The sequence below is a fragment of the Atractosteus spatula genome, chromosome 12 (genome assembly GCF_055471065.1).
Source record: "Atractosteus spatula isolate fAtrSpa1 chromosome 12, fAtrSpa1.hap1, whole genome shotgun sequence".
NCBI classification, from domain to species: Eukaryota; Metazoa; Chordata; class Actinopteri; order Semionotiformes; family Lepisosteidae; genus Atractosteus; species Atractosteus spatula.
In genome coordinates, this window is record NC_142717.1 from 45,150,715 (window position 1) to 45,167,369 (window position 16,655).

Below are 16,655 nucleotides of genomic sequence, written 5' to 3' on the forward strand. Positions count from 1 at the left end.
TCTGGAAGGCAGTGCTGCTCTTCAACAGGACTTTAATTGGGTCCCAGCGTTCGTTGTTTATACATTTCCACCCTTCTGACAGACTTGCCGTCTGTGTTTAACGAGCAGCTCGGAGGATAAAGAGCTCTGGCTTGTTTCGCACATGGCAGCAGCCCAATCTTCGAAACAGATACCAGATTTTCCAGGTCGCACTTCCTTACACATATCTATTGCAAGACGTTGTACTTTGCCCCTACAGGGTTTCAATTATTTGGGATAGTACTTTTTATTTGCAAAGGCACTGATAAAAGAACTTTTGCTTTCTAGTTCAGTCCTACCAGCCCCTGTTGCTTTCTAACTGTACACTTGTGCTGTAAAACTTTCAGGCACACGTTCTGCAGTGAATAGCACACACAAGTGAAGGTATTAACACAGAAAAGGTTGGCAATGCCATTTTATTTCCTAGAACTAGTTTTAAAATACAATAGTTTTTTTATAATCTGATGATCCATTTCTCTATTATAAAGGCTATTTTTTTAATCTTTTCAGTGCAACTTGTTTAATCTTTGCAATTGTTGCAAATATGTTTTAGTGGAAAACTAAGTAGCTACTCTTAGGGTAAGAATAAGTACTGTAGCTCTCTTGCAGGAACAATTCAAATATCAGAGCAGGTGCTGCCTCCCCTGGCTACTCCTGACAGATTTGTGGATATGATAAAAGCAAAAATATGCTAAAATGTTAAATGTGCTTACGGGTTAAAAGCATCATAGAGATACCACACAAGGAAGGTAAAGTGTATTGCGGTTCCGGGAAGGTCTAAGTCCCACAAGGTGACTACACTGTGACGCACTCTGTCCTGTACAACCCAATTCTGATTTTCTGCTTTTGGAATGAAAGTTTAATGCAGCTGGTGTCAGGATATTCAGTGTACTGCTTTCTGAGTACTTGTCACAAGACACCTTACCTTTACTCTTGTTTTACAATGCAATAGGTTAAAAAAGCCCAGCCACACAGGGGATATCATATAACAGGATACAGTTTTTTAAGTCTCCTCTAGGTGCAATCTAAAACAAAAGTACAGTATATACTGTAGTTGACGATATAAAGACATTAGGGACGGAACGAAAGTGTATTTTTAATGGGTTATTACTTGTGCTTTTACAATTTTAGATCTAATAGAACTATTTGATCTCATAGCAAGATATATTGTATATACAGTATATATATTTTTATGCAGAGAATCAAGAGTTTCAAAGCAGCCAGTCTTGAGAAATGAGCAATCCAGCTAAAATGTCATTTATCTGAAAATCTGCATTACAAAGTCAAACAAAGAACCACTCATGCTAAAAGTCAAATATACTTTTTTTTTCTGAGTGTTGTCTTCAAACCACATGGAGTTGTGAATATTGTACAAATGAGTCATATTATTTTAAAACACAGTAAAGATTAAATCTAAACCTTTTTCCTAACTGATAATGACAACTCAGAACCCAGAACTTGAGAGTGGCTCTCTGTTTTAGGTGTGTTCTCTATACAACAGATCAAGTACTTGTTATTTTATCACACTGTGACCAGCATGTATATTAATCTCATTAGATCTCTGCTGATTCATAATGGTCCCTACTGGAAAGGTCTGCAGTAAGAGAGAACTTTTGGGATGGCAGGTCAATTTAAGCAATTAATATTTTGAAATATATTAAGCAAAAATAATATTCTGGTGCCATTTCGAAGACAGTGAAAGTACCACTTTTGCATGATGTGTTTGATGTGCAAAAACGAGAAATTTTAAGTGGAGCTCCACTTGCTAATATGAGCTACAGTACATATGTTCAGGTAGTTCAGGTGGGGAGCTGCGTCAGCATGCGTAGGCTGCAAAAGAAAGTAACACACGAAGAAGGCTCCACAGCCGAAACGTTGCATTTTCTATCTTCTCATTTCAGCAGGAATAAACCTATTACTTGTTCCTACTGTATATGTTCACGTATTTCTCAAAGGCAAGAGTCTCAAAGGCATTGACACTTTGGAAACACCTTTATGAAAAGGCTTCTTAAAAACTTCATTCATGTCTTTCTCACCATCATTGTACAGTATTATTGTCTCTTGTGTTGTTCATATACTATTTTTTGTTGCTTTTTTGGGTGGTCTGTTTAGGATAATTCTTACAAGGAAACTCTTAGTATGAGGTTCCTCTCTAAATACCTTGTCACATTTTGTGTTTTTTATATAGTTCTATATTTATTTAATCTGTTGTGATCGAGATTCTACTGGTATGACAGATACAGTGCTGTCTTTGTTGATTTAAAATTGAAAAGGTCTTCAGAATCATGTTTGCACGAAAGAGCATTTGATGAAGATTTATTTTTTTTCATGTGGTTTGGGGTAAATCTTCATCAGGTAACTGAAAATTATTAATTTAATAGCCACAGACACACTACTCTGTATAAACTAACAGCAAATTTAAATAATTAAATCAGCATGCAATTTCAACTCATTTTTTTCACTTCTTCAAGACGTTTCTGTAACTATCCAGGACTACTGTACATACTGTATGGTTATAGCAGTGACTGCCATGATGCTTTTCCCAAAAATGAAATATGAATTTATAATGATTTATGTGGCTTATATGAAAAAAAATGATTTGCTACAGTTTATGAAGGACACACACATTCCGAACTGGTTGGTTAGACACAAGGCATTTGTATTTGAAAAGTAATTGTTTCTGCTTTTTTATTCTTCATAAATTAGCAGTGCGTGATGGTCTCCATTAATTAAAATGAAAATAACATTTTGGGTAATCCAGTAAAAAAGTGCCCAAGGGGTCCTTTTCATTATTATTCTCAGAAAAGAAATGGTTCTGTCCAGCCCCTAAGAGAGTTGTTTAATGAAATCTCACAAGCTGTGATTACTTTAACAAAACTTAAGACCATCTGCTAATGACCAGCAGGAATCTCGACTTCAGAGGGTTTTTATTAACAGAGACACAATTAAAAATATGTAAAAGGTGTCTGCTCCTTAAAGATATCATATTTATTTATTAATATAAAACTTTGGAAATCAGGAAAGTATACATAATATATAATTATATAATATATATCTTCTTTTAATATAATATGATACGAGGTGCACAAAACAAAGTTTGAAAACTAAACTTGGTAATAAGTCAGTTGATATCTATGGACACTTTGCTAATAATTTGAAATTAATTATATAAAAAGGCATGGAACTTAAAAGTGGAAAAAAAAAACATTTTATCTGTAGGAAAAGCCTATTATGGGTTTTAGCAAAAACAAAATCAACTTAAGAAAAAAAAACTAAATTCTAGCGATTTTTAGAAAGGAACCTTTTTTTTTTTTAAAAAAAAAGATGAGTTGAGGCCAAACACAGTTAATTGCAAACCTAAACCTTTACCTATTTGCAAAGTGCGCACAGAAATATATAATAATAAATAATTATTCTCTATCTACTGTAGTTACAGCAGGCAAGGTTATAAATACATATTGATTCAAAAGGCATTTTTTCTCTTGGGGCGCAAAGTAGTTTTAAAATCACAATTAAAAACAACAGAAGTGTTTTAAGAACTAGTGCGATAAACAGCGTTTATCGTGCCTTAATTTTCCCTCATTGTGTGAATGATCCTCGTTGTTAGCTCCAGCAATCTCGCCCGCTTTCTACTGCGTTGCTATTTATAGTAGATCCTACTTGTGTCGCCACAGGCTCTGATCGAATCTCTCTGCCACTGCAATTTGAAAACACTGCTCTCAGCCTGTCTCCTTGCTCTCCGGGAAGGCACGATATCCAAGATCACAGCCAGATTAGAACCTGCACCTAAATACTGGAACCTTTCGCGTTTTGATCTTTTTTTCCCCCCTGCAGAAATACCAGGTAAGAAAATGATGTAATTCTGTTCTATAAATAGTAATTGGATAGGACAACCGCGAACAACGCGTTTTTGCTGTGTGTAGTTAACTGTGACTTCTTTGCAGTTTGTAATTAGCACCATTTTCAAGTGATTGGCCCCTGAGCCTTATGCTCGCCAATTTTAGCTTGTTGAAAACTCGTTCTTGTTTCCCCTCCATGCGACTGAAGCGTTTTTTGGTCGCTTTCATTTGTTATAAAATGGTTTTAGCCATTAGTTAATCCAAGGAAACCAAAATGACTGAAGAACGTGATTAATTAAGTCGTGCCTCATAGGCGACACGACAAGATGAGACCAGTTTAATAAGCAAACGGTTTAAAAAAATGTCAAGTTGTGACATACTGTATATCGCACAGAGGTGTTAATCAGGTTCCTAATCAGTTCGTGATGAAAGAACTTAAATCTATTACGCAATATAGTGTACATCCCAATGTTAAATACCGTATCAACCTGCGCAGAACATTAGGACATGTGCAAGAGACTCCAACATTTACAATTTTGTTGGTATGGGAGCTGTCGTATACATTATTGTAAGATGCACACTTCTTCTAAATTGATGCCATAATGTTTAAAAAGACATCTTTAATTGTTATGGATTATAATAACGTTTATTTCCAACACCGTTTAAGACCGCAACATCGCGGTGCACATGAAAGGCATCAATTTCCCCTTCCTGATCTGCATAAAATGATGCCATTCCTGGACTATAAATAGAACTCATTAACATTTAGCAAACAAATGATCATCCAAGACGTGAGTGACATACAAATGTATGACAGACTTCAATCTGTAAATTGGTTGAGCATTTGACGCATATAAAGCATAAAACATTTTCGCTGGCTTGTTGACCATGCATAACATGCTTTGAAACGCTGTTCAGAGCGAAACCGGGAGTGGGTTAAATTCAGAAAGTAAAGCACCCAGCAGATCGTAAATGCCACACCCAACTGTTTGAAGGAGACACAAGAGGATTCTGTAAGAAAGGTAACCTCAGGTGAGGTCTGGGTTTTGCCATTGTCAGGTGGGCTTAATTTTCAGTCTTACCCTGGATATACTGTACAGTACGGTACTATTAGGCTTCCAAGCAGTGGACTTGTGTCATGAATGTAGTTTTTTTTCCCCCTCCCACTTCTGAAACTGCTCATGTCCAGAGACTGGGCAACTGAGCAAATTTATGGTTTAGTGGGACAAATGAACCTTTAAAATCTTTGACGGTGATTGTGGTTCTGCATCAACCAAGATCTGTGCCGTAAAGCCCTTTTAAAACCGTGATAATTCTCCCCTCTGACCCAGGACCTCCGCTTGCCATGCCTTCTGGTGCAGACTGCTCCTGTTGAATGCCTACTTGGCTCCAATTAACGCCGTAGCTGTCATTCTAGTGGCAGTAGAGTTGTCATGTGATGAAGTGGTGTGAGCTGCTCCAAATGACCGAAATAATCGCCATGTTTTTTTTTCAAATTTAAACTTCCAGTGATGAGCTATGATACTAATTGACTTGAAACCTGGCAGGTTTATCGCACCCAGAACTGCCTCAGTCTTGTATCCCACAGGTTGCCCACGTGCTCGTACCCTGTTCCACTGACTGCTCTGCTTCACAGATTGTTTAGCCAGTGAACGTCAGATTTAGTGCACTCACAGTTCTCTCAGCCTGTCAAGGTCAACACAGGGGCAGAGGCGTAGTAGGCCAAAGCAACAGATTTGCTGCTCCTTCAGGAACTTAAGTTTTTGTCCTGAAGCTGAACTTACCAAACCGTGAGTCTGAGAAATGTTATTATCTGTGCATTATTAATACTACTGTAGTAGCATTTCCCCCAGTAATTATCTACCGTAATTTCTTTGTTATCTCTCTTTGTTATTAAAATTCTCAATATATCACAGCTTTGTACTAATCTCAATTAAAATTTGGTTTGGCTTCGGTGAAATTTAAATAGGTTGTTCGGCAAGGTATCCTTATTATACCTTATAACCCCCCAAAACTGTAATAATCTGTAATTATTGTACTTGGTAAAGGTTTATGCCTGATATGTATGGATTCCCTTAAAGAAGAATGTCGAGCTTTTTCAGTCATCCAGCATAACCTGGTTTTTATGACTAACTTCTGCCTCATTTCTTTTATTTCTTTAAACTTGGGTTTATAAAACTCTTGGTAACAACATTCTCTGACTGATCTGGGCTTTTCTGGCCTGGTATCTGGGTGTTCCACAGGGTGTTCACTGCCACATTATGGATTCACTCAGAGTTTGGGGAATAACGATATTATCGTATCTTGTGATATGTTTCTTCACAATTTTAAATTTTAAGATTTGGATACAACATGAGCTGAAACGCATTGTTTCAGAATAGTGTCTTTTTTTCTTCAGAATCTTTCTCGCATATTCTCAGATTTCTCTCTGACTGCTGCAGATCTCCCTTTACTTTGGACATTCTAAATCTTGTTCGTGTCAAGACCTTTTCATATTTTAACCACCTGTTTTGTGTAACCGCTAAAAAATTTAAAGCACTTTGCTTTGAAGCATGTTTTGTCTATCATCGATTGGCTCATTTAAAAATGCCCCTCCTTTGATCATTTATTATGATTTGCTTTACAGTACATGTCACCGCTCTGTTGTACAGTATGTGTGCTACAGTGCATCCTCACCCTGAGAATGGCTCTATTAATTAAGATACCCAACTGCACGGCAGTGTCCAGCTACACTGTCTTTAAAATGCTGCCAATCTTTTCTTTGAACTGGTCATAGCAAAGAGGGTGCGCTGCCTTCTTTAACATCTCAGCTTGCTGGCCGTGCCTGTCCCAGACATAGTGGAATACTGAAAGAGAACTACAGGGCATGTCACATTTCCTTGTGACTATTGTGAAACGGATTTCCAAGCCCCGGACAAGAGCGGTTAAAAATGTCACATGTCACGGGATGTGTCCGTTCTCACGCGTCCATCTACATTAGTGTTACAAGTACGATACACATTTAATACTGAACAAGGCTACAATAAGGCGGTGTAACTTATATTGTGTGCAACATCTAAAATATTGCGATATGCATTTTTAAGCAGCTTTGTTGGGCTAAGCAGCTGTGGAAAACTGTTGAGTGAAATGGAGTTTTTTTAACCCAATCCCAACCCCCTTGTTCTAGATCGACAACAGGACCTTGAGCTTTCCGGTGTTTTGACCTCGTACAATCAAGATGTGTTTAGGGTTAAAGAATTTGCAGTTTGTTAGTAGTCAGAATCGTATCTATATAATCAATTTGAACAAATTATTATAACAGAAGTATATTGGTCTATACAAAATCTCATTACAGACAACAGCATTCAAAAATATATGAACAGTTTTGAGACACCACTGTACAGACAGCAAGTCTTTGTACTAGTGAGAGGAAACCACAGCCCTGGTGGAGTCCCACGTGGACCGGTTTCTATCTTTGGTTTCATATAACCTGGAGAAAAAACAAGATAAGCACTTTTATACTAGATGCTACAAAGGTAATGAGCTTTATGTTTCCTGATCAATAAGAAACTCATCACCAGGCTCATACATGAAGTAATTCAAAGAACGAGGCTGATTTCAGGGAGAACTACTTCTGAAAATGGCCAGCCTTTGCATTGCACTTTTGTGTCAGAAGAGGGCAGTAAAGGCTCTTGTTCGTGCTCAAGAGCCGCTTCAAATGTTATTCTGCTTTATCTACTGTCCAGAGCTGATCTCTCTTCTAGCTTCATTAAAGGATTACTATTTTAATTAATTTGTGTTTGCTTCAGCTTACACAAATTGCAATGTTCAAAATCAGAATGCAGAAGACTAGAGCCTTCTTAGATTTGTGCAACATGATGAGTTGCCGTAACAAGCTGTAGGAATTTAGGAAATATTCTTGGTTAGGTTTTGTGTTGCAAACGGCTTAACTACTGTATATTTTTACTGCAGGATGTGAATACAGTCTTAGTCTGTCCTATGTCACTTTCTATTATTATTACATATTTTTTGCGATCAACATTTTCTTTTTATTTTAGAAACAAACAATGAACATTCAACCAACAGCATATGATAACATATTTGTTAGTTAACACCCAAATGACCGATAGTTATTGATTGATTATTATCAATAATCACAGTTATGCTGATTTCTCCCCCTTTATTACTATAAGCCACTGGTGGTGTAGCAGAGGACAGAGTTTCATCCCCAGCACCCTTGATAATGAACGCTGTGCTTGTGTTTCACCCAAATAAATACTCTAGCTTCTTTCTTACAAGTTCAGTGTTGCCATGTGGTGCTGGCGCAGGGAGTGAAACGGAGAAAGCAGAGGCCAGCACCATGCAGCTGAGGGAAGGTGGCTCATGGGTAATAACGCATAAGAAGGACTGAGCAGCGGCAATTAAGAGCTGAAAGAGGGATGCGGAGCTCAGTGGGAGTCCAAAAAAGACCCTCTCAGGAGAACCCAGCCGGCCCAGCACAGCGTTGGATGTGCAAGGAAGCTGGCCTGGACAGGAGGACACAGAGCGAGGGTCTGTTGCATGATTTGTGAATAGAGAAGAGACAGCGTGCATGCCCCTGTGGTAGCAGACGGAGCAGACGGAGCAGAGTCCCGTGAGCCAAGCAATTAATAAGGCTGAGCAGCACTCCAGGTGCAGGTGGGCCACCACAGCTGCGGTTGTAGGGGTCTGGAGTTGGAAACAACATGAGCTCTGACCAGACTGGAGTCATGTTGATGTTTATCAACCCTCCAAACATGCTGCCAACCTCAAATGTGACCATTGACGGTCCTGGAATCATTCCAGGCACTCAGGTCAGGAATCGTGGTTACCCAAATCATAAAGATCATGTTCTCAATGCTGTGAAGGTGTCTTTTTTTTTTTTTTTTTTGAGTTTACATTGTGCATGTCCATCCCCTTCCTTGAGTATTTTCCAGCCATCACTTTTGCTGCTGGTTCTTGCTGGCATGTGTGTAGCAGTGTCTCAGTGGCACCAAGCCAGTTACGACAGTTACAACCTCCCCCAGCTGACTTTCTAACCTTGCCAGGGCAGGACTGGCCTGTGGCAGTGGCCCCGCTCTGTGTGGTGGAGCTGAGGTCACTGCTGTCTTGGGGGTGATGCTGTGTATACTCAGGGCCCGCGATCCTGCATCGAGTCCTGGTGGCGACAGACCAGAAATTTCCATGCAGGTCTTTGACAAGCTGCTGTATGTTAGAACTCGGCATCCTGTATCTTAACTCAGGCGATATATGCTCAGGCCTTTTAGTCTGTTTTGGCTTCCTTGCATGGGCTCCCTGTGGATTTCAGGATAAAACTCATAATGCTGCTGCTCACGTTTATTTGGCTGGAAAGCTGTGGTTGCTGACTGCATCAGTGAACTGTTAACTCCCTACACACTTTGCTGTCCCTGCACTCTTCAGACTCCAGCCTTTTCTCAGTTCTTGGTACGAAGCTCAGAACACCAGGAGACCCTGAGTTGCTCCAAGGCTGTGGAATAATCTCACAGTCAAGCAGTGGGCAGCACCGAAGACGGCGCTGTTCATCTTGTTTGAACTTCCCCGATAAATGTAACATGGTTTTCTGTACAAGCAGTCTTAAGAAGGGGCATGGTAGAAAAAACCCCAACATTTCAGTCATTTAAAGATGTTTATTCATGCCAGTGATTTTTTACATATGATTTTCTGGAGGCTGGTGCAGGGGTCAGCATTGCTGCCTCGCAGCGCTGGGGCCCCGGGTTCAACTCAACACCTGGGGTGCTGTCTGTGTGGAGTTTGCATGTTCTCCCCGTGTTCGTGTGGGCTTCCTCCAGGTGCTCCGCTTTCCTCCACCAATCCAAACACATACTGGTAGGTTAGTTGGCCTCTGTGAAATCTGACCCTTGGGTGAGAGTGTGTGTGTCCCCCGCAATGCACTATCATCCCGTCCAGGGGGTACCCCGCCTGGCGCCTGTTTCTTGCTGGAGGGGCACTGGACCCCCTGACCCTGAATTGGCAGACGCGGTTAGAAAATGGATGGATGAGTTTCTGATGAGGATTGTTCTAAGATGCCTTCCTCATTCAGTATTTAAAGAATCTTTCACTTAATATACACTTTCATAAGGTATTCAGTAGGTGTAGTAATTTTGCAAAGTATATTGCAAGAATTTCAAACACATTCCATATACTGTATGATCACTCAGTTACATATTTTTCACTTTAGCCTGTGAGTGTGATGACGGTGTTCTTTTAAACATATTAAATAATTTTGCCTTTTTTAGCATTTGTGCTGTCATGATTATCCAACAGTCATGACTTCAAAGTTGCTCAGGTGTATATCTTGCTGTATTGTTCCCCTTGTAAAACTCCAATAAAAAGATATGATCCAGAAAAAAAAAGTTGTTGTGCGAAAAGAGCAGGAAAGGTTGGATGAGAAACAAAAAGAGTCTTTTGCCTTGGCGAGCGGGTAAATGGGTTTAAGGAGTCGATCATCAGCACAATACGAAAAGCGAGAAGTCATGAGTCACGCCCAGTGTTGCAGGTGGAACAGCTGCTCGTGCTTAAGAGTCACACATTCCTCTGGATCGCAGCTTCGAGCACATGGAAAGAGCGTTAAATGTTTGGATCGAAAACCAGACTCGGGAGAAGTTGCGTGCAGTATACTCATTATTCCCGAGAAACAGCCAGACGCCTCTCGGGAAGTTTCCGTCATGTTCAGGTGAAGGGAGGGCTTCCATAATTCGCCCTGTTGATTTGTGATTTCTAAGGGAGAAATCTGCGTGTTGGCCATTGAGGCCATGAGAATCTCACCCCCTCTTTCCCACACTCCCAAGCGTTCACCGGCCGAGGTCTTGCCAGCAGTGGGGGGTTCGCTGGAACGCTGGCAGGAGAACCCTGAGTTTTCCAAGCAATGTTTTCCAAGCAAAACAAGGACCCATTCCTGCCAGAATCCAAGCAGCTTCCAGTCTTCCTGGGGGAGGAAACTCAATAGAGCTGCAGCCCAGTATGTGATCTCCTGTCCCAGCCTGAGGAACAGAGAGTCAGCCTCTCAAATAATAACGGGGTTTTTTTCTACATGGGTCTAATAACAATAATATGTTTTTGTTGAAAATGCCTGTAAATATTTTGACTAATTGATATTGCTTTGGGAACACTGTAATTCGTCTGTCATGCCAATAAAGCGCTTTGCATTCATAACAGGATGTTATCGTGCAAAAAAAAAATAGGATTACAGGAGAAATTGTGAATAAGAAGGCAAATGGCACAAAGTTGTGTGCCTGAAGTGATGAGGCATAAGAACAGATTTTATTGATCGATTGTTTCCATTATCATCTCAGAGCGGAGACAGGACCGTGTGTGTGTGATGTGTAGCACTGTGTGGTCTGTAAGGTTGGGCAATGGCTGGGATCAGTCAGGATTTGCAGAGATGGTGCTGCTAATGTGATTATCAGCGTTTAGGACTAATCCATAGATTGGATAAGACTGGTGTTTTTTATCAGCATTTGATACCGATGTTAATTGTAAGGAGAACCAAGACATGGACCAATCGCAGCGTTACAGGAAACAGAACTGTCTTTCGACTTATTGTGTCATGCTTTTGATGGACAATAGATAGAAAGAGAAGTTGTGACATTTCCATCTCCTGTAAAACTTAAGAAAGCAATTCATCCTTCTAGCTCGTTTGGTAAGAACATAAGAACTGTTACAAACCCGGGGCAGCCTTTCAGCGCTACTAGCTTGATGTGAAGTTTGCAGTTAATCGATCCAGGGATCTCATCCAGCTTCTTCTTGAAAGATTCCAGGGTATCAGCTTCAACAACACGACTGAGCTCTGTACTCAAACAACCCTTCAGGGAAAGAAGTGCCTGCTGTTTATACGATTAAATGCTCTATTGTGTAGTTTCCACTCGTGACCTCTGTTCTGTTTTTCACTGCTCATTGTCGTCCATGAGGTTGACATTGTCAGTAACTTTGATGATTTTGAATACTTATACTGTACACTCGTATAAGGTCCCCTTCTGCTTCGACACTGCTGTAAAAAGCTTCGTGTACTTCAGCCTGTCAGTGTAGGAGAATTCTTTAAGCCTCAGAAAGTATCTGGTTGCTCTTCTCTGGACTGATTCCAGAGCACCAATATTCTTTCACTAATGTGGTAAATATTCTGAATGAGGTCTTACTAGTGTGTTATACAATTTTACAACAGCACTCCTGACTTAAACTCTACACTCTTGACTATACACAGTATCCTAACATTTTGTTTGCCCTTTGTATTGCTTGCCAACATCGTCTGCCATGTTTTCCCAGGTTTTAATTTGATCTGAATTCATTTGAATTCCATCTGCTGCTTCCGCACTTTTTGCTGATCCTCCTCGTACGACATCGTCTGCAGTATAAATCGGGAAGAGCCATGGCTCTGATTCTGATCAGTGACAGCAGAAGAATGGCATGGCATCCAAGAGCTTGAGGCTTCAGGTTGTAAGAAATATCAAGGGCCAGATTTCTCTTCAGCTGAAATTATTCGGTATTGATTTTTAAAACCACGAGTTCCAGAAACCTTCGGGTTGTCAGGGTTGTAAAGTTAGTTTAGTTAAAATTAGGAACATATGTATACATGTACTGTATACATTTTATTCTCTGGAAGACAATATATTAAAATGAATTAAAATGTGTTATATTTACATTTTAAGTTTGTTAATCACTGTACATTGAATTAATACATTCTGTGAACTACATTAGGGGTATTTTGTTACTCCAGTATCATGGTAATATGGTGGATGAATATGTACGATTGATTGTATTTTATACAGTATATTTTTAACACAAAAATTCTAAGGAATGCTTTACTACTAATACTTCATTTACCCAGTATTCAAGACTAATTAGGCTTCTAGTTCACAATATAGCTATTTCTATCATTTTTATCATTTTTTAGACACACTTATTGTATTTTAATCTATTTGAATTTACTATTCATCATTGTTGCAAATTGTTTACTACTATATTAATTTTAAAGATATTAGCTATTAATTAATTTATGTACTTTGAAAATACAGCTGCTAGAATACCATTGAAGGTGTTCTGATTTTAATAAAAGTGTGGTTTATCCTACGAACTTTACAGCAACACATTGCTCTTCTTACATCCTCAGTAACTCAAGCCAGGTCCGGTGATTTCTTTGGCCTTCACATTATAAATACTGGGAGGTAAGATAGTGCAAGAACAGTCGTGTCATGGCTGTGTAATCTCTGCGAGCATCTCGGCACAGGCAGGTCAGCTGAGTTTATCAATTTAAATCAACAAACTCTAAAATGGGGTTACAAATATCATTTATGTTTTGATTAAAATATTATGGGATTGCCTATTCAATACTACCTTCACTGCACAGTTCCAAAAATAACCTTGGCTTCCTGGAAAACAACATTCAGTTGACCAGCTCACTTTTGCAAAGCCAAAACCTGTGCTTTATTTCCTCCTCATTTCCGTGAGATAAGAGGATGAATTATCCTTTCTCCCCTTCTTCTCCTTCCATTTATCCTGGATGCTGTTATGCCTCCTCTTGAATATATCACAGCTATCACGCTTGCAGCGCTGTCTTTATGGGTTATTCTTGCAACAGGGAAAAGACACGCCTCTTAGCTGCTCTTGTTTTTCCTCCGCAATCAAGCTCGCTTGCTACAGGTATCTGTGTTTTTAATCCACCTCCTTACAAGACGAGAGAATTCTCAGATGCACCTTCATAGGGAAACAAAAAAGGGAAACAGAAAGTCAAGATGTATCGTTAAAATGTAGAAATGAAATCTTGGGGATGTTAGGATGAAATTATGCAAAGTAGAAGTGAGGCTTGATTTAGGGTGTTGTATATTATTTGGGTCACCTCGTTAGAAGAGAAGTCACAGCTGCTCTGAAATCAGTCAAGAGAGCAGCAGCCACAGAATGTAAAGGAATGTCCTACACCGACAGGCCAAAAGAACTGAACTGTTTTAGTTGTGAATTGAGAACACACGAGGACCTAAAGGAAAATGAAATGGTGTGTGTGAGGGTTTAAAACAAATTCTCCAGCCATGGTGTTGAAGCTGATACCCTAACGTCTTTCACAGAATAGCTGGAAGTGCTCCTCAGATCAATAAGCTGATGATCTAAACAAAAGTGGACTAGAGGAACTAATGATCTCATTTCTCCTTTCTAACCTTTCTCACGCACTGAGTCTTTGATATCATCTACAATGACTCTTAAAACACAGGTGACATTCACCCACTTCTTGCAGCCACTGTAAAGTACACATCTGGAGTGGCAATGGTCAAGACTAGACTTTTAATACAATTAAATCATAGCTCAAATTTTTTTTTCTGTTGTAGAAGGTGTTTTAAATAGAGTGGGTTAGCTCTGCCCGTCCAGTTAAAATGTGTACCACTGCCAGGTCTCCAGCTCATGCCAGTTGGTTTATGCAGGCCCTCCGAGAGCTCAGATGAGGCTCGGGCCATTTCACACTGTGAGGCCCCCTCTGTTACGGACAGGGGCTGGAGGACACAGGAGGCGTGGTTTGGGAAAACACACAGGGGTTAAATAGTGCACAAAATAACAGTGACAGTCCGTGAGACTGCGAGTGGGGGAGACAAGAATGGCATCCAAATCTGAGCAGGTCCAAAGGCAGGCCAGGGCACAGTCCATGAGTCCGTCAACAGTAAATCCATCCTGGGACGCGACAAGGTTAAAATCCCTGGGAAGGGGAACACACCAACACATGGAGAACATGGAGGTCCTAGGATGACGGGGCGAGATCTTCTAGGGCCCGGGCTCAGGCAGCGGGAGGTGTCGGGGATGAGGCCTGTGCCCTCGGGAGACGGACGTAGGGTTTCCTGGTGCCAGGCGGGCCTCGCGACATCCTTACCCTAATGTTGAGCCCCGAGGACTGGAGGAGCTAGTCTTTAAATAACAGTACACATAACAGGGTACACCTGGGGAGCCTAGCAACATTCACGGGACGAATAATTGGAGTAGTGGAGCGCCCTCTAGGGGTGGAATGTCGGGTGTGACACCCTCATTGTCTGGGAAGAGGGGCAAAAAATATTTTAATGTAAAGCATGGCATGATGGGAAGATTAGGGTGGGCATTTTGAAACTCCTAAAGAACGGTAGATTCAGTACCAAACTGAAAGGGGGACGTTTTTTCACTGACATGGACTTTAGTCGAGAATCATGGTATATGGTAAAGGTTACAAATTCGCCTCAAGTGGAGAAACGCAGCCAAATGGAGGACCACGCACCCCGGACTGAGGTGAGGCCCAGGTCAAATGGCCCTGCTGGCCCTGCCAGTTCATGGGGCCTGGGTTTATGTATTACTTTCAGAAGCTGAAGTAAAAAGTGTGTGGGCTATTTATATTTACAAGTTCTCTTCTTCGTAAATTTCAGTTTTTATTTTGTTCCAAGTCTTTTCTGTTCGCAGTTTTTTTAAAATAAGGTTACTGCTACAGCAAGTTTTAATACTGTTGTTAATTTGCAGTTCATAAATTATCAGCTAAGGTAAGAGCTCAGTACCCATCCTGTGAAACAAAACTCAGTTTCTCCCAAACTGAGAACATAAATCACATTCCTCACACAGTTGGCTATTATATAACATTTGCATTTCTGCTGACGGGATTGCAAGGTGGGTGAACATTTGGTAATTGGCTCAATCTGGATTTGTTCACAGGTGTCTGTGCTAGCTTGTGTGTGCTGTGCTGTTCTTGGGATTGCACAGATGTGCATTACCCTCCGCCACTGCAAGTCGAGATCGTCTTATTCCAAAAGGGTGTTCCTTCGCTAGTGTTGCTGTTACAGAGTCAGATCCAGGGATGTCTTCTCCGACACATACAGGTGCGTTTGCTCTGACTTTCTGAATTTTCTTCTTTTCCTTACTGCTGCGTTTCATGATGAATGCATCCGCAACTAAGCTAATACAGCTGTGAAGACAAATTATATGTACAGCAATACAGACAATGGGTTGATTGAGAGAAAAAAGCTTCAGCGTTCATAAAAAGAAACCAGCTTATGGAATCGGAGTGCTTGCTATCAAAAGACAGTCAGATCATCAGTGCATAAGCCAAAAATATGAGCCTGGAAATCATTAAGAAATTGCAATCTGTGTCTGTTTTCTTGTTTAAATTCATTTTAATTAAGTCTGTTTAATTCTGGTGATCTGTGTGATCATGTATGCTACAGTTTGGCATGTCTCAATCACATGTGGTTAATGACATTGTTCTGCACAAGGACTATTACATTTGGAGCCACCTGGGTATTAGTTTAAACTGTTTAAAAAAAGTAAAAGATAAATAGGATGTTTTCTTACATTTACTTGACTCATTTTACAAGAACCTTTTATATGTAGCTGTTTTGGTCTTGCTTTAAATTTTTCACTGATAATGTTCCTTAACAGTAATGCCTAAACAGGTGTGAAGATTTGTTTCAATTTCTCTTGAATTTCAGTTCAACTTTGCTTTAAGTATGCCCTTTTACCACAAAACTGGATCAGTTTTGGGGGATTTTTTAATCGCCTGGTAAGACTATATTACTATTACTTAAGGTAGTATGAATTTGGTTTTGGAGCCACCCATACATTCCTAAACGGATATTTCCTCTTGAATATTGGCTTTCAGTTTTCAATAAATGGACGTCTTTGTTGCCATGCTCTGAAGACACATCGACATGATTAACACTGCATAGAAACACAAAATATTCAACAATGAACAAACATGTTCATTCAAATCTAGATCCATATGGATCTATGTAAAATCTAGAGTATATTGTTCATACACACCGCACTCAAGTAATGTAAGACATCTTCCAACCA

At 40.1% G+C, this 16,655-nt stretch overlaps 1 protein-coding gene across 3 annotated transcripts in view; it reads left to right on the top strand.

Moving 5' to 3' along the window:
• Positions 1-3,724: 3,724 nt before the first annotated feature.
• The window catches only part of LOC148823179 (histone deacetylase 9), a 178,701-nt gene continuing 165,770 nt past the window's right edge, over positions 3,725-16,655 (top strand). Inside the window, exons 1-2 of one of the 3 annotated variants that reach the window (XM_088928539.1) lie at positions 3,725-3,861; positions 15,519-15,682. In XM_088928539.1, the coding sequence (XP_088784665.1) occupies positions 15,661-15,682 (22 nt within the window). In that variant the 5' untranslated portion in view covers positions 3,725-3,861; positions 15,519-15,660. The remainder of the gene's footprint in view (positions 3,862-15,518; positions 15,683-16,655) is intronic. The other 2 variants (XM_088928542.1, XM_088928543.1) reach the window with 2 other exon arrangements.